The sequence below is a fragment of the Salvelinus alpinus genome, chromosome 1, assembly GCF_045679555.1.
Source record: "Salvelinus alpinus chromosome 1, SLU_Salpinus.1, whole genome shotgun sequence".
Classification (NCBI taxonomy): domain Eukaryota; kingdom Metazoa; phylum Chordata; class Actinopteri; order Salmoniformes; family Salmonidae; genus Salvelinus; species Salvelinus alpinus.
Window position 1 is genome coordinate 67,927,953 of NC_092086.1, and position 18,630 is coordinate 67,946,582.

Sequence of the window (18,630 nt, forward strand, 5' to 3'; positions counted from 1 at the left end):
TTTCAAAAAGGCTTTACGGCGATTATCTGAGGACAGCGCCCCGCTTACAAAAGCATACAAACATTTTACAACCAAGTAAAGGAATTACAAAAGTCAGAAATAGTGATAAAATGTATCACTTACCTTTGAAGATCTTCATATGGTTGCAGTCACAAGAGTCCCAACTATACAATAAATGTTTGTTTTGTTTAATAAAGTCCCTCTTTATATCCCAAAAGCTCTGTTTTGTTGGCGCGTTTTGTTCAGTAATCCACTGGCTCAAAGGCGGTCAAAACATGCAGACGAATACATCCTAATAGTACCGGTAAAGTTCGTCAAAACATGTCAAACGATGTTTATAATTAATCCTCAGGTTGTCAGTTGTCTAAATAATCAATAATATTTCAACCGGACAATAGCGTTTTCAATAGAAAGGAAAAACAACGAAGGGTGCGCACTCGGTCATGCGCGCAAACCAGCACTGCATGATTCTACAGTCCACTGAGAGAAAGGTCTCATTCTTCTTAATTTTTCAGAAAACAAGCCTGAAACAATGTCTAAAGACTGTTGACATCTAGTGGAAGTCATAGGAACTGCAATCTGGGTCCTAACCCATTAGATACTCTATAAGCATTCAATTGAATATACCCACATCAAAAAATTCCCACTTCCTGGATGGATTTTCCTCAGCTTTTCAACTGCCATATCAGTTCTGTTATACTAACAGACATTATTTTAACAGTTTTGGAAACTTTAGAGTGTTTTCTATTCAAATCTACCAATTATGTATATGCATATCCTAGCTTCTGGGCCTGAGTAACAGGCAGTTTACTTTGGGCACGCTTCTCATCCAGACATCGAAATACTGCCCCCAAGCCATATTAACAATCTAACAATGTCTTTTTGTAATTTTCTTTAATTAAAAAGTAGGCCTATGGCATACCCTCTCATACCCCCTTAATTCGAGTTTTAACTTAACAACCCTTCACTGACACAGCGGTAGGCTACAACAAGGTAGGGTGAAGGAATTCACCAACAAATATATGGATATAGCTACTGCCTATAGCTTAATTTTATCTATCAAACAGGTAGGCCTACCTCTTACTTCTTAAATAGGAAGAAAAAGACTCCAACACAAAGCACTCTTGTTGTTAGTAAATTAAAATGAAGACTGTTGAAATGAATTGTTCCTACTTTCAGCACCGTGAGCTGTCCAATTACGATTGATTGTGCCACGGTTGCTGCTTCAAGTTTTAGCACCACAATGTAAGTTGTGAGGTCAATAGCTCTGATAAATACATAATGGGCAAGAAACATATTGTTTTTAATAAAAATCAATTATAGTAATGGCAAGCTATCAAAGTTGACCTTCTCATCTTCGCACTCACCTTCTCAAACTGAACAGAGCATAGGTTACAGGCTCATCTGTGCGCAAGCATTTTTTGGACTAGGCCTAATCAAAAATTATTTTTGGAAGACTTTCCTCCTGAACTTACACTTAGCCCTACACAGCACAGACATTGGTTAAGCAGCCTTAAACAATTTTTTTGATCAGCAAGAGCAGAACAGAGCAGGCCAGGACTCAGGGATGGAATATCCATTGCAGTGTGTAATGCAGCCTAGTTTTATTTAATCTATCCCAGCAGCTATCTTAGAAATATAACTTTGATCTGTGCTTCTCCGAGCATGCTCTTCGTAGCCTATAGCCTATTGTCACGACTTCTGCCGAAGTCGTTGCCTCTTCTTGTTCGGGCGGTGTTCGGCGGTCGACGTCACCGGTCTTCTAGCCATCATTGATCCATTTTTCATTTTCCATTGGTTTTGTCTTGTCTTCTCACACACCTGTTTTCAATCCCATCCATTACATGTTGTGTATTTAACCCTCTGTTTCCCCTCATGTCTTTGTCAGAGATTGTTTATTGTCAGTGTTGTTTTTTTGTGTATAGGTGCGCGACGGGTCTTCGTACCCATATTTGTTTATGTTCTTTTCTTATTAGTGTTATGGAACATGTTACTTGGACATTCATTAAAAGACTCCATTTTACACTCCGTTTGACTCTCCTGCGCCTGACTTCCCTGCCACCTATACACACGACTCTGACACCTATAGGCTATGGACAATTTGATTGAGATCAGACCAAATAGCCTATAGGCGCAATTGATATTGCACGCTCAGCGGAGAATCAGAGATGAGGGGCAGCATTGGGCACACATCGATATATAGCCTAATAAGCAACTAATTGTAAAACTGAGAAATATTGACATTTCATCAAATACAAATTACATGACCCTCCCCTGGAATAGATTTGAAAAAGCATGACCATCCCCCATTTCCGTCCAGGTAAATGTCTGTACATTTCAATCCATTCCTAAGTTCAAGAAACATTTCCTTGTGCCTGGTAATTCAGTTACCAAAAACACATATCTTTAAGACACTGTATTTTCTAATTTCTCTTCCTCAAAAGGGAGGATAATGAATGTTCACAAAAGTAACAACGAAATGTACACCTACCAATTAGTTATATTGTTTTTACAGTAAGAGGTGTTTGTTGTGACTAAAACTTGTACTTCTTTCACCAAATCGGAATTACTGCAAATTAATTGGATACAATGGGAAATCATAGTAGTCACAAACCACCACCTACTGTCCTCCCTTCCACTGTGATTACTACTGTACCTCTGAGGGCTTAGAGCTTGAGGTAGTCACCTCATACAAGTACTTGGGAGTATGCCTTTTGGCTTTTGGTATTCCATCATTGTAAATGAGAATTTGTTCTTAACAGACTTGCCAAGTTAAATAAAGGTTAAACAAAATGTAAATAAAATAATCAGAGTGATTATTCCACAAATAGACAAGTATTCTCCTTTCTACGGTAGCAAGATCTTAACTATTTTTGCCAACTTTCTTTTAAAATGCCCTGCAGTGAGATCATTTCTTTCTTTTGGGATATGAACACCGGGTATGTCCACTTCACCGTCAGACCATTTTATTGGTAAACTACACAGTAACATTGTATATTTTTGTGATACAATACGTAATATAGTACACTTATTGTTATTTGGTTGTAATCCAGAAAGGTTAGAAAAAGTATGTATATAATCTATGAGGCTGTGAATCAAAAAATATTTGGCACACAGTACCAACCAAAAGTTTGGACACACCTACTTATTCAAGGGTTTTGTGTTCTACATTGTAGAATAATAGTGAAGACATCAAAACTATAAAATAACACAAATGGAATCATGTAGTAACCAAAAAAGTGTTAAACAAATCAAAATATATTTTACATTTCAGATTCTTCAAAGTAGCCATCCTTTGCCTTGATGACAGCTTTGCACACTCTTGGCATTCTCTCAACCAGCTTCATGAGGTAGTCACCTGGAAGGCATTTCAATTAACAGGTGTGTCTTGGTAAAAGTTGCAAAGAAAAAGCCATATCTCAGACTGGCCAATAAAAAGAAAAGATAAAGATTGGCAAAAGAGCATAGACACTGGATAGAGGAACTCTGCCTAGAAGGCCAGCATCCCGGAGTCGCCTCTTCACTGTTGAAGTTGACACTGGTGTTTTGTGGGTACTATTTAATGAATCTGCCAGTTGAGGACTTGTGAGGCGTCTGTTTCTCAAACTAGACACTCTAATGTACTTGTTCTCTTGCTCAGATGTGCACCGGGGCCTCCCACTCCTCATTCTATTCTGGTTAGAGACAGTTTGCGCTATTCTGTGAAGGGAGTAGTACACAGTGTTGTACGAGATCTTCAGTTTCTTGACAATTTCTTGCATGGAATAGCCTTCATTTCTCAGAACAAGAATAGACCGTTGAGTTTCAGAAGAAAGTTATATGTTTCTGGCCATTTTGAGCCTGTAATCGGACCCACAAATGCTGATGCTCCAGATACTCAACTAGTCTGAAGAAGGCCAGTTTTAATGCTTCTTTAATCAGAACATCAGTTTTCAGCTGTGCTAACATAATTGCAAAAGGGTTGTCTAATGATCAACTAGCCTTTTACAATGATAAACTTGGATTAGCTAACACAACGTGCCATTGGAACACAGGAGTAATGGTTGCTGATCATGGGCCCCATTAAGCCTATGTAGATATTCCATCAAAAATCAGCTGTTTCCAGCTAAAATAGTCATTGTTAATGTTGTAAATGTCTACACTGTATTTCTGATCAATTTGATGTTATTTTAATGGACAAAAAAAAAGTGCTTTTCTTTCAAAAACAAGGACATTTCTAAATGACCCCAAACTTGTGAACGGTGGTGTATATATAATAATTTTAAAAATATATATTTTTTAAATTCTAAAACCAAAGTTGCACCCCTGACGAGAGCTACACGTTTCCCTTTAAGTTTATTCACCTTGATGAGTGGGTACAGAATTTTGTGCCCATCTGGAACTTTCCTTCGGAAACTGATCATCCATTCCTATTTTCGTGCCAGTGAGTCTTTTGCCCAAGCTTTAATCCATTATTTGTAATATTTTTTTTAACCCCCTTTTCTCCCCAATTTTGTTGTATCGTGTTGGTAGTTATAGTCTTGTCTCATCGCTGCAACTCCAGTACGGACTCGGGAGAGGCGAAGGTTGAGAGCCGTGCATCCTCCGAAACACAACTCAACCAAGACGCACTGCTTCTTGACACAATGCCCACTTAACCCGGAAGCCAGCCGCACCAACGCGTCGGACGGTTCGTACACCTGGCGACCGTGTCAGCGTGCACTGACAGGAGTCACTAGTGCGCGATGGGACAGGATATCCCTGCTGGCCAAACCCTACCCTAACCCGGACGACGCTGGGCCAATTGTGCACCGCCCCATGGGTCTCCCAGTCGCGGCCAGCTGCAACAGAGCCTGGACTCGAACCCAGAATCTCTAGTGGCACAGCTAGCACTGCGATGCAGTGACCTAGACCACTGCACCAATCGGGAGGCCCCCGAATATTATATTTTAAAGAATGCAAATTTGACATCTTTGAATCTTAATTCGAAGCAGATATTAAAACGTTTTCAGAAAACGTGGTCACATAAAAAACAGAGATTTTACCATAATTCTCTTACCAAACAGAGCATCTGCACAGTTCTTCAAGTAAATGTGTTTTGTGAAATGTTCTGTGTAAATTGTTAAAAGTAGTTCTTATGCATAGATTTGAATGGGTTTGTTAAACTTTGTAATCAAGGGTTTTTGTTTAGGATACATGCTAAAGTGAAAAGTCAGCGTAATTCCTTTATCGTGAAATTGCCCCTTTTCATCATGTGGACCTGTCTTCCTGGCTTCTCTATTTTTATATAATATAATAGGACATTTTAACAGTGGTCCTTCACCAGTTCCAATAATATGATATACAACTGAAACATTTAGCACATGTATTCTACATGCATTTCACAATGAGAGGGCTCCAGAACAGCTAATATGACTAGCTACAGGCCATCCTGCTATAATAGATTCTACTGTACTTCTTCCATCAAATTGGCCTACCTGAACATACCGTCTACATGAAATTGCTTCACACTGTCTTTTTCCCGTCATTTGCAGCAAGCTTCCAAACATTTACAGTAGCCACTAGAAAACGTGTCACCTCTACCTTGTCATCTCCATGGTGTCCTTGGTAAGATAAACGATCCAGTAGACCAGGTTGAAGGCCCCGAACGACAGAGGGAAGAGGATGCGTGAGTACTTGTCTATGATGCTGGTGCCTGTCAGTAAGTTGTTGGACGGCACGGCTGAGCCTTGCTGGAGGAAGGCCTGGGCATTCACTGGAGGGTTAGGGAACACCTCCGCTGGCCTCTCAAAGTGAGGCGTAGAGTTCATCCTCTTCTTCAGCATACTGCTGGCGTCCTGTACGGCGCACAAACATAAAAGTGGGTGGAAGGGGTGAGTGAAAGAACAGGTCTGCACAGTAAATCTATGACCAGCACATCAGTAAGTCATCGGCAATTAAGATTAAAATAGGAAATCAATTGGGTTTTATTTTGGCATAACGCAGTTTTAATTGAATCCATTTCCTATAGCAACACGGTGGCGTATGCCATGTGCACAAAGTCATAAAAGATATTGTCATTGATTCATTCATCAATACAACATTTGGCATTTAATAGTATTTGGCTACTGTGGTGCTGCAGAGTGAATGGAGCAGGGCCTGAGGCACAGTTGGGCGGTGTGGAGTGGGGAGCAGGGACTGAGGCAGGGTTGTGAGGGGTGGTGTGGGGTAGAGTGGGGGCACTGGCACGGGTTTAACTGGCTTCCATCACAGAGCAGGTTGGAGCTGCAAATGTCAGCTGCTGGATGCTGTGCGAGTCCGACGGAGGTGAGAAATCAGGCAGGGAGCATGTGGCTCGCAATGCTTTAATATTGCAGCTATTTCTGAAATGACAACAGGCTTGAATTCTCTGCTGGCTCTCAGGCTCAAATCCCACAATGATCAGAGCAAATTCTTATACAGTAGATATACTATATAACATTGTTCTGCATAATGAATTAATATCGCTAGAGCTTGACGGAATACCTCATGAAATGTAAATACTGCGTGATATTGTCTTGTCTTCATGAGATGAAAAATGCAGGATTAATAGTGCAACATAATACACAACGTATTCTATCAATTTGGCTTGTGTGGAAGTGATCACAAGTGTCCTGTCTTTAATCCGATTTCACCAATCAGGTGAACAAATGGAGTGTTAGCATGCTGACACACATCTAAATCAGTGTATAATATAAACATCCCTTAGTGTTCAGCTAAGGAAGAGCTGGTAGACTCAGTCCACATCTTATCCTGTCAAAAACCAGTCAACCAGTCATAACCAGTCAACCAGTGATAACCAGTAAACCAGTCAAAAACAGTCAACATCTTATCCGGTCAACAACCAGTAAACCAGTCAAAAACAGTCAACATCTTATCCAGGTCATTTAGATTTGGCTGCCTTTTAGAATAATTTAAAGAGATAGCAATTCAAAATGGTGACAGAGATAGAGCTCCTCTCCGTTTGACTATTTAGTCATTTTGTTATCTGAAAACCTACATGTAGGCCTTCATGTATTTGGTGCAGTCACCTAATAATAGTATCTCTCCCACAGAAGCACAAAGCATTGGGCTTGCCTTTCCCCTCCAGCATGAAGGTTTCTTGTGAGCCTGTAATGATCTGCCTGGATATTCCCTTAATCTATTCCTCTTACATAATCTGCAGCAACCGCGTTCATGACGCCACTGGCTGTCTCTTCTCGTCAAACGCTCGTGTTATCATAGACTAGGAGCGGAGGTTGAGCTGGACATAGAGATGGGAGGAAAGGGAAAGGGAGGGAGGAGTGTAAAACGAGGAGGGAAGGAGGGAGGAGGGGGGTGGATTACCGAAGAGGACTCCCCGTCACTCCTCCCGGCCTCTGCAGCCTCCTGGGCTGCCTTGATGGCGGCCACCTTGCGTAGCTCCCGGTTGGCCTGCAGCGTGGAGAAGTAGTTGACTGCTGCAAACTCGATGAGGGCTGAGAAAACGAAGGCGAAACATACGGCAATAAACCAGTCCATGGCCGTGGCGTAGGAAACTTTGGGCAAAGAGTGGCGGGCGCTGATGCTGAGTGTGGTCATGGTTAGCACAGTGGTAATGCCTGGGATACACAGGGCACATAGAGAGATTTTAGACAGAGATACTGGATCGAGGATACATTTTGTTGTCTATCTCCCAGAGCCCCAGGGTTGACTGGCTGGGCTTCCAGGGTACCAGGCTCATCATCTTGTTGAGTGGTGATTGTCAGGGCATGGAGTGGAGTGAAGGGGGTTGGAGGGTCTGACAAGCAACCATCCAGTGGTTTGCATTAAAGCAGTTTAATGTGAACACACATGAGCTTACAAGCAATGAAATAGCTTAAGGGGAAATGGTTGAGTCTATTCAAGCATGTCATTTGGCCTGAAAATGGTTCTTTCTATGAACCCAATAGATCAAATCTTATCATATATTTTCAGAGAATGAAATGATTTCTGCTGTAATTCTCATGACACTGATCTAACATTACTGAACATTTTGAGCAAAAATAGTGTCTCGAGTTCATCAGATTAGGCTGTCTCGTTAATAATAACTGACGATACTGTAACTTCATCAATAGCAACCTACAAAATGAAGATTAGTATTGCATTACAGTGCATAAAATCCTCAGAACCCATTCATAATTTAGATGGTAATTGATGCCCTACTTCGCCAGAGGGTGAATTTGTGGGCATGATGTTTAATCTCTAGCCTCATTTTCACACAAGTTCACACTACTCAACCACTAACCTTGCTCCTACATTCAGAAATGCATTTGTGTCCAAATTCAATGCTTAACCGTGCACTTTGTCTTTACTGTCCTTTGGATGGAGGGTCACAATTGTTTTTTTTATACCAAGTTGATTATAATGTCTATCTCTCAGATACCAATGTGCTCTGGTATTATTGAGAAGTAATGATACCTGTAGCGCTATAAAATATTCAGCCTGGAGACTTGAGTAAACAAGTGGCCAGCGAAATGTAAAAAAGTCCAATCTTTCTTACTTTAAGAAAATCAATACTTCACCCATTATGTCAAATGTATTCACTTTACCAATAGCGAGTCATACAGGATAACAAATTCACCAACGTTAGGGTTTTCAAAGTAACACTGTGTACTCTCAGCATGATCTATTGATCCTGGGAGGCAGCAACCAAAAACATGGCTTAGTTTACTCACCCACAGCTTAGCCTAAACATCATTGCGTGCAAACACGGGAGTGGTAGGGCCTGTGGTAATACAGTATGTTCCTACGGTAACAGCACGCCTAAATCAACTTTAAGTCAGGTCATTTAGGCATGCTCTTTGGAAACATGGTATCACAGGACTCGGTTTGTGCACGCAACTATGCTAACCCTAAGCTTAAGCTGAGGAAACTAAGCCATGTTTTTGATTGCTGACTCTCAGGATCAATAGATGACTTGCTATTTATCCATATAAATGAGGTCAACTTTTCATTTGGGTCAACTTTTAGTATTCCTGTTATGTCTTGGACGCAAATCCATTTGAAATCACAGCAGGGTATTTCTTACGTCGTTCTAAAAGCAGAGGAGGGTTGGGGTGGATGAAGTTTGTCATACCAATCACAGTGTTTACTGTTCATGGGATGGCCTGTTTTTAGTGATGATGATGATAGTTCCAGAGCAGCACAACTTCCTTGGGTTAGAGTTAGACACGTGGTAATCAATCGGATGCGGGTTGCAATGAGATGCCAGGGTAGTGTAGTTTCATCTCAGGGAGCCAATGGATGACTGAGCTGCAAGCGGGCCTGGAGGAGCAGGAGAGTCATGATGATGATAAGGATGGGACACAGATGAATTGATGAAGGCTTACATGGAACAAGTTTACAGGGAAAAAGAGCAATAGCAGTCCCAATCCTGGATAATGAAGAGAGTGTAGAAAGGCTGTTCTGCCCACAGATTATATGAAGCAATTCACTGTGCTATACAGTACGCATAAATGTCCTCTGAAATACTTTCTACTGATTATTGGATAAGGTTCATTGGAATGCCAAGTGACTTCACCCGACAGGACTATCAAGACTTGCAGGAATTCACACTCTTGTCTCCTCATAACATTGGGAAGAGACATATTCATAGACTACCAACGTTCTAATAAACGACTTAACCTGTATATCAAAAATAAATCGATTGCGAAGTTTCAATCTGTACAACCTTTGTCAGAATGGAGTTGCTTATTTCTAGTGGGTCACTGCAAGTTATGTTTCAAGGGAGTACAAAAATAAATTGCCATTGATTGAGAGTGTTAAATAATATTATGGTCAGGCACCTCAGCTGAGGCAGGGCTACTATGGAAATTGATTGGCTGCAATGATTTCTATTCACAAATTGGATCTTGTTGACGATGACAACAACAATAGCGACAACAGGCAAAGCAGTGGGGCCTCAATCCGTTGCATTTAACGTGGCAACAGATATCTGAGCGATGAATAACACTGTGGAGATTCACAAATGCAAACAGACCCATGGATGCAATATGTGTTCATGGTAATAAATCTCATCACATTTATTCAAAGTGAGTTTCAATCGCTGGCCTCACACTATCGAGGCCCTTACAAGTCATTATTAATTCACATAAGGGACATGCTCTATACTGGTCCATTAACGGGGTACAGCTATAATTTAGCAGAGATTGTTTTCATTAAACTAAAACTGTCAACATCAAAAAAGGTCCATTGGCCACTGCCCTGCTATGCTCTTAACAATTACATATTTACACAGTTCATTTGCACAGGGGGGACATGTAGAGAGCATTTAAGTGGATGTAATCATGTTTCACTGCATTTAAGCACTGCTTCAGCACTGAAAGCCAGTATAGAACTCCAGTATAGCCAGTATAAATTAAGTTAGCTACAGTACCAACTCTCTATAAAAAACCCACCAATGGCCAACACTGCCTGTCAAACTCATGCACTTGGTAATGATCACACTGAGGAAGAGGGATATGGGAGAAATCGTGTCAGTAAAAAAAGCTGAGGAGGCCAGAGAAAGAGAGAGGGAAGAAGAGGAGGAAGAAAATGAAAGAGAAAGACAGGAGAAAGAATTGAGGAGCTTGAGGCATCCGTGTGCTTTTAAAGGCTAAAAGCAAGGTACAAATTAGGCCCACTCAATTAAGTCTGTGAGACTTCAGCTCTGGGGACTTTCAGCTCTTAGAGTCACAACAACAATGGCTAATGTGCTTTAGCCCTGATGGAGTGCTTCTGCGTATCTATCTATCTCTCTCTTTATCCTTCTGCACCTGTCAGTACATTACCACAACCTATTTAGCTACTGCACTCTAAAAAAAATGCTGGGTTAAAAACAACCCAATTTTGGTTATTTGGTAACCCAGCACTGGGTAAATATTGGACAGAACACACGTTGGGTTATTGTGACCCAGCCATTCGGGTTGCGTGGATAACCCAACATGTTGGGTTGTTTGGATTACACAACATGGGTTAATTTAAGCATCATTTGGGTTTTTATTCACTTTCATGCTGGGTTGACCCAGCAGCTGGGTCTTTTTAATGTAATCCATAGGCTCTTAAGGAACACTTGTGTAAACCTCATTATAGCTACAAAAGTGTCAGTGTTCAACCTTAACATTTGATGACAATAAAACAGAACAGATGACCCGGATTGACATTTACTCTCACGGGTAGCCCAAAATAACTCCTGAAAGTCACACCACTGCTAAGCCACACCTCCAGTTTCTGATCTGACCCACTGGGTCATATCTCAATGCCATGCATCAATAACCCAGCATCAACAACCCAACCTTGCTCTTTGTATAGAAAACAACCCAACTAAGTGACCCAATACCTGCAACCCAGCAGTTGGGTCATCCAAACAACCCAGCATTTTATTTTGTGTGGCTTCTCGCTGTGCCCCATATTACGGTTGTCACGTTGTGTCACCAAAGCATTCAAATACATTGGATTTACAGAAGCAATTTACAGTCTCTTAATCGTAGCATTTCGGAACGCAAAAACAAACAGTGTAAACCGTGAAGATAAAGCCTGTCATTCTTGGGTTTGGGGAAAATCCAATATGTTTTATGCAACAGCCTCCTAAAGGACACACCATGTTCACACTAAAAACACTCCAATATCTTCACAGCGCTCCCCCGCAACTGTGTGAAATGAAAGCAGTGGGATGTGGGAGGTTAATGACTTTCCGCATATGTGCGTTTCACGTGGGGCCCAACTTGAACACGTACTAACGATTGGTATCTTTCACTTCTGTGTGGGATTTTCAAAATGCTGACGAGCTTCCAAAGAGAGCCATAATCTACAAAGGCCAGTAGCCGCTACTCCTGCTCATGAAAATGTAACTGAGGAAATTAAAATTGAAAATCCAAAGTATGGCAAATTAAACTTAGGAGCTCCATGTTCCCGAGGCTAGAGGCTGAAACAAGTGTAGCATGATGTAACGGGAACAAGCGGAATCTGCAAGTCCTCGGAACGAGTCCAAGTAAACAGCATCACCCCCCCCAACCCTCTCGGTATGACCGATTTCAAAGTAGGAGTTATTTACTATTAATTTAGCTCCACCACTTTGGAGGAAACAAATATAATGAGGTAGAAGGTCTGAGAGCTACCATGTGACTGTGCTGCCTTTTATCTCGAGCACCACTCCACTAAGTGAAGCACTCCATAGAATGCAAACCATTACCAAGTTCTGCCAAGAAAGAACATTAAAATACTATATCCTCACCTAATCTACATAAAAGGATACGGAATGGATCATGTAATGAGTGGTGAATTGGTACAATCCACCTTTGTTATTTTGTTATGGTTAAAGTGGCTCTATTGTATCGCTCCAAAGGAACTCCGGCTTATAATGGGACCTTCGGGGGTAACCTTGCAACATGTAAGCATGGTGGACAACCCAGTGGAGACATGGAGGGAGTAAAGATGGAGATCAGGAGGAGGCCTACCAAATACAGTTCGAGCAGGAACGGATTCCTTATTGATCCAAAAAGAGACCTGAGCCAGGATCACCGTCATGATACAGGGAATGTATGTCTGAATCAAGAAGAAGCCCATCTTCCTTTGCAGGTGGAAGTGAACAGTCATGATTACATATTCACCTGTCAGAAAACAAATGGAATTTCTGTCTGTGGCGCAGAGTTTCTAACAGGCATACATTGTCAAATCAGAAATTCACAAGGCACAATACTGATTTGTGTTACAGACAACAGATCAGACAGTGAGCATCACGGGGGAGACATCACACATACAGTACATGCATACTGTAGCATGTCAAATACCCCACATTGAATGTGTACAGAAAAAGCACAGATTCAGATGAAAATTCCATTTAGAATGTACTATTGTCTTTCCATTGAAATCCTTTAAAGCCATATGCATACAGGATGCATACAGTTAGTTAGCATAGCTATCTTTTTAAGGCTTATTTCTGTAAGCATTACTTAAGTATAGAGTGAATGAATACATTCTTACCTGTGTTGGATTTTAACCTCTCACTGGACACTGTCTGTCCTATTAGATCGTACTGTAGCAAGCTGGAGGACTCCTCTGGTACTTCCACAGAGAACAGAGGTCCTTTTTTCCACGTGTACACAATTTCACTCATGGGGTAGGCATCTGGACAGCAGAAATAAAGATTCTGTAGTCAGTATGTAATCACCAGCTCTTCTGGTGGAACCATCTGTCTGACTAAGGCTTATCAAGACAACTTACAACTACCAAACTTGAGAGGACAGGCATGGCCATCCATGGGGAAGTTCATCAGTCGCATGGGACACTCCGCATTTATTGTCAATCTGCAATGGAATGGAAAAGAGTATTGGACACACTGTATGTACAGTAGTAACGCTCACCTATGATCATATATAACTAAATCACACCAGCTTACAGTGGGTAGTACCATATTTTAAAAAACAAAGCAATACTCATAGAAATGCGCCTGGTTAAGTATGCGTATATTGCACAAATAGCTCAACCATACCCATGATTATTTTTTTATGAGACTTAGATTGTCCAGTAGAACACAGAGTACTACGTAGGTCTATCCTGGACCTGGATGGCTGTGTGATTAGTACCTCATGGTGTAGAGGATAGTTCCGTTCTGCATGATGCGGAACAGCTTGTTGGGAGTGGTCATGTTGTGAGAGATGGACCTCTTGCCATTCCGGAAGAATGTGTCTGGCGTCCAGATCTTGCTGACCATGAGGTTGTTGAGCCGCAGAATCTCGATGGGGCCCTCGAATTTCAACCTCTCGTCAATCCACGTTTGACGGAAAAACACATCCATGGTGTACTCCTACAACATGGTGGTTTGGAAATCAAATCAGCAATCAATTTGTATGCAAATGATGGCATGTACTGTACAGTACGTACAGCATATCAGTGACCTCATTTTATTTTTTTAATCAAATTGTCAGTAATAAGTCAACTTATTTCATTTATGCAAATGAGGAGTATATTTTTCACCTTTTGCGTTTTTTTCTCCAGAAACGATTGCTTATGGATATCTTCATGTGTTTAAATATTACTGTTCTCAGATGTTTAATTAATAGACTAGCTGTGCATTAAAATGAGCATTTTTTTTGCAAACGCTATATATCCATTGTTTAGCTGGAATGGAATGTTCATATACTGCATATTTGACTGTGATATGTATTCACCTAGCTATCTTAAGATGAATGGACTAGTCACTTTTATAAGAGCATCTGCTAAATGACTAAAATGTCAAATGTAACTGTTTTACATACAGATCTCATATTACAGCATTGATTCATTTTATATATATACATCTATGATTTGTACAGTTCTTTATTAACAATGTAGTTGTTTGTTACATTTGACCGTGTAAAACCTAGCAGTACTACTTATTTATCTGAAAGTGAGGCTGATATATATAGCGTTTTGCAAAACACTACGATTATTTGTCTCTGAAATGAAGTGATAGATTTTAAACAAATACATGTCTGTCATTGAACAACCCCATGCCATGATTAGATAGTGGAAAAACAAAACCAATCTCTTTCATAAGTTCTTTAAACAATAAAAGTTAATTTATCAACATTTCAGAAAATGGATATATAGTGTTTTGGGGGGAAAAAAACGTCATATTTTAAAGTATCCCCTCTGTGTTGTTTGTGATCTGTTTAATTACTGTGCATATCCATATTTCTCAACTCCTCTCCATGAAAACAAATGACTGAAGATCCAAACGGTAACCATGGATATGGCTTTTTCAATCCGGGAATGCTTTTTGATAAAATGGATGGCTTTACTGCTCTTAGGGGTCTTATCTATACTGCCTGTAGGATGGCTACTAATGTATCACATGGTATAGTGGGTAAAGGAAATAAAACGATCAGCAGGCTCGGGACCCTCACTGACAGAGATTGTCAACCAGATTAAAATCCCTAAGCTGCACTAATGACATTCTGCCCAAATGCCAGAATAATATGGCTGGTAGGAACATGACTTGAGACTGTGGGGAGACATTCTAGGACTGAGAGCAACAAGCAATTATCTGTCTGCAATAACACACGTGTGTATTAAAATATCCATACATGCCAATACTCTGGAGTTTTGTGTTATAGAAGTGGACTGGATAAAGTAGTAATGCGGCCACATACCATCTCAACATCTGACACTGGACCAAAGCTGGTTACAAAGATGTCTGTTTTGACCTCAGTAACTGGACCTACAAAGATAAGTGTTGGTTTAGCATAAGACATCGCCAAATAAACATAACTCTTCAATCTAAAAACAAAAGGAAGCATGTAAATCATCAACATGATAAAAACGCTGTTATTGTTAATGATATCCCATTGCCAGTTTACAGTTACTAGACCTGTAGAAGTGTTGGATATTCCTCTCACAAGTCAGCACAATAACATCCCTTAGTAGGATTGGCCCTTTGTGAGAAAGAGACCCTAAGTGGGTAAATAAATTGCCTGGACACTCGAGGGCACACATTTGAGTTAAAGTAAGTGCACCAAAAGCAGCTTCCAACGATCGGATAGTGACCAAGAATTAGGGTATGTCCGGGAACATAAGTGCCTCAGCACAGTGGAAAGTACAACTTTATCTACTGAGTGAGAAGACTGGAATTTAACACCTTTAAAAACAACCTGTTAGAATTCTAAAATATGCATTACTGTACCTCCAAATCCAGGTCGCAGTCTGTTGTCATATCCATCTAGTAATCTATCCAATATACGCGTAATGTTATCCAAATAGATATTCCCATCAATCTCTGTCGATTTCGGATTATTTCCCCAAACATTGCTCACACTGTAAACAAAGTGCATCGTCATTATCTGTCGCCTTATTCTACTCGGTACAACTTGTTACTGCATCAAAGTTGCATAATTTACATCGATCAACATCCTAACATGCGTAAAGTCGTAGAAGAATAGTTAACTTGTACTCACCAGGACAGAAAAAAGAAAGTGAAAACGAAAGCCATGCCTCATAAACACTTCACAGCCTAAAAACCCTGGTCAACGGTTATAATTTGCATATTCCATCATTTAAAACCATTATAAAACACCGATCACACGGCTTAGTGTAAAAAGCGAGGGCATTTGCGCCAGTCCTGCTCTTCTTCTCCAGTGCGGTTGCGCCTCATCTGACTCGCTCAGTTGAAAAACTAAAGAGTTTTAAGAGACTGAAGAGCAGGGACGGAGGGCATTGAAAATAATCGAATAAGGCATTATGGGACATTAGAAGGAAGAAATCAACTGATAGTTTTGGCGGGGAATTAGCAAGGACCGATTTGGAAAAGGCTCAAATGTCCTGCTGCAAGAGATTACACCAGAGATGGTTTAAATGTTTGTGGTGGAGAGCATTCTACAGATGTTAATTCATAACAAAGTTGAGGAGATAAAGCATCAATACTCATTGCCTGTTGACCTTGGACATGTCAAACAGCTTTTTTCCATTAGCTGTGACAGTCTGTTTATGCTTGTTCAAATCTTCTGCATGTCAGCATGGGTTAACAAATACAAATAAATCAGAAAAACCTAGGATGGTGTATGTGATTGTGCTGGTGGTGGTGGCAAGGCAGGAGTAGGATTAGGAGGTTTGCTGGCTCACTTAACTCTCACTGACCTGGAGTGACATTGTCCAAATTTAAAATTTGACTGTTACAAAAAAAGTATTACTTGTGTTATACCACTTAGATAGAATCATAGTTGTATGGACACATTGATTCTGACAAGTACAGTAACAACTGATCTAATGTCAAATAGGAAATAGGGGAATATTTAATACAGCGCAAAGACAAATGTGAGAGCAAAGTGCTTTGTGCAGTCAAATATTGTATGCTATTTAGTTCAAATAAGTTCTCTGCCATAATCTCTACTTTGATTTTCTGTTAATATTTTATTCATATTTTGTGCTTATCTTCTACTGTGTTAGTCTGTACTAAACATGGCAGACAACTTTTAATTGTAACTTTTACATATCCTTTAAATGAAGGGTATAACATATTCACCATATTTATAATTTATCTGACGGAGATAGATGTTTTAAAAAAAAAAGCATGAAAGGTGTTATAAATGATTTATGCAATGAAATCCAACAATCATAGTGTTATTGTACTCAATATGTAAGTTATATAATGTTATAAATGCACTTTGAACGGTGTACACCCACCTCATCTCCTTCAAGATGTGGTGCAGTGGGTAATGCTGTGTCTACGTATTAGAAAATGTGTTAAATGTAGGCGGTCAAGGGAATAGTCATGAAAATATAATCTGAGTGTACAAAACATTAGGAACATCTTCCTAATATTGAGTTGCACCCCCCTTTGCCCTCAGAACAGCCTCAATTCGTCGGGGCATGGACTACAAGGTGTCAAAAGCATTACACAGGGATGCTGGCCAGTGTTGACTCCAATGATTCCCACAGTTGTGTCAAGTTGGCTGGATGTCCTTTAGGTGGTGGACCATTCTTGATACACATGAGAAACTGTAAAGCGTGAAAACCCAGCAGTGTTGCAATTCTTGACACACTCAAACTGGTGTGCCTGGCACCTACCAACATTCCCCGTTCAAAGGCACTTAAATCTTTTGTCATGGCCATTCACAATCTGAAATGCACACATGCACAACCCATGTCTCTATTGTCTCAAGGCTAAACAATCCTTCTTTAACTTGTCTCCCCCCCCTTCATATACACTGATTGAAGTGGATTTAACAGGTGACATCAATAAGGGATCACACATAGCGTCACCTGGATTCAGTCTATGTCATGGAAAGAGCAGGTGTTCCTAAGGTTTTGTACACCACGGGCTAACAGTGTTGTGGCCTGCAGGAGACCTGAGTTTGACCCTAGGAAGGTCACATGGTCAGCCCTGGTGATAGCAGCAGGAGCACTGATAGCGATGGTAGTGCTAATGATGGCGGTTCTGTGTAGCTCAGTTGTTAGAGCATGATGCTTCCAATGCCACGGTTGTGGGTTTGTATCCCATAGAGGGCTGGCAGTATGAAAATTGATGCCCTCACTACTGTAAGTTGCTCTGGATGACAACGTCTGTAAAAACGGTGGTAGCATGGGCAGTGGTTGAATTAACATTACAGTAAACATTACTGTGTAATATGATTCATTTAGCATTAATGGAAGCCATGCTCTGAGCCAAGATGCCCTTTAGGAAGGGAGCTTATTTCAGATTTCACTGGTGTGAATCTGCTTGGCATGCTATGTAATGCCACCATTGAAATGACACAGGGCCATTATCCTAATCCACCTCCATGGCAGTGAGGTTTAAGCACCGTGCAATGGGCACAGCATTATTCATCACATGAGCCGTGCCATCCATTATGGGACTAGGGGTCCGTTCAGAAGGCAATAGAGCAGGGGCTTCAACCACAGATCATTAAGAAGAGGTAGAACCATGACCATCATATCTCTGTTGAAGCGGCCGAGGCGTTCTCCCTGGCTGACACACGCACGCACGCACGCACGCACGCACGCACGCACGCACGCACACACACACACACAAATCCATGACGGTGTCCCATAGTGCACTGATGCAGAGATAGATATGGTGATTTTTAAGCTTTGCTGTTCTGTGGAGCATCCTCTATGTCATAAAGTGCCAAATGGTCAAAGATAGTGCCGCTGAGAGGCATTTTGGCCCACAAGTGGAGC

At 40.8% G+C, this 18,630-nt stretch overlaps 1 protein-coding gene across 1 annotated transcript in view; it reads right to left on the reverse strand.

Moving 5' to 3' along the window:
* The window catches only part of LOC139583843 (gamma-aminobutyric acid receptor subunit alpha-6-like), a 37,791-nt gene extending 21,593 nt beyond the window's left edge, over window positions 1-16,198 (reverse strand). Inside the window, 9 exon segments of the mRNA XM_071415393.1 lie at window positions 5,563-5,816; window positions 7,324-7,577; window positions 12,432-12,584; window positions 12,958-13,101; window positions 13,198-13,280; window positions 13,560-13,780; window positions 15,108-15,175; window positions 15,638-15,768; window positions 15,909-16,198. Of these exon segments, the coding sequence (XP_071271494.1) occupies window positions 5,563-5,816; window positions 7,324-7,577; window positions 12,432-12,584; window positions 12,958-13,101; window positions 13,198-13,280; window positions 13,560-13,780; window positions 15,108-15,175; window positions 15,638-15,768; window positions 15,909-15,997 (1,397 nt within the window). The 5' untranslated portion in view covers window positions 15,998-16,198.
* Window positions 16,199-18,630: the final 2,432 nt, after the last annotated feature.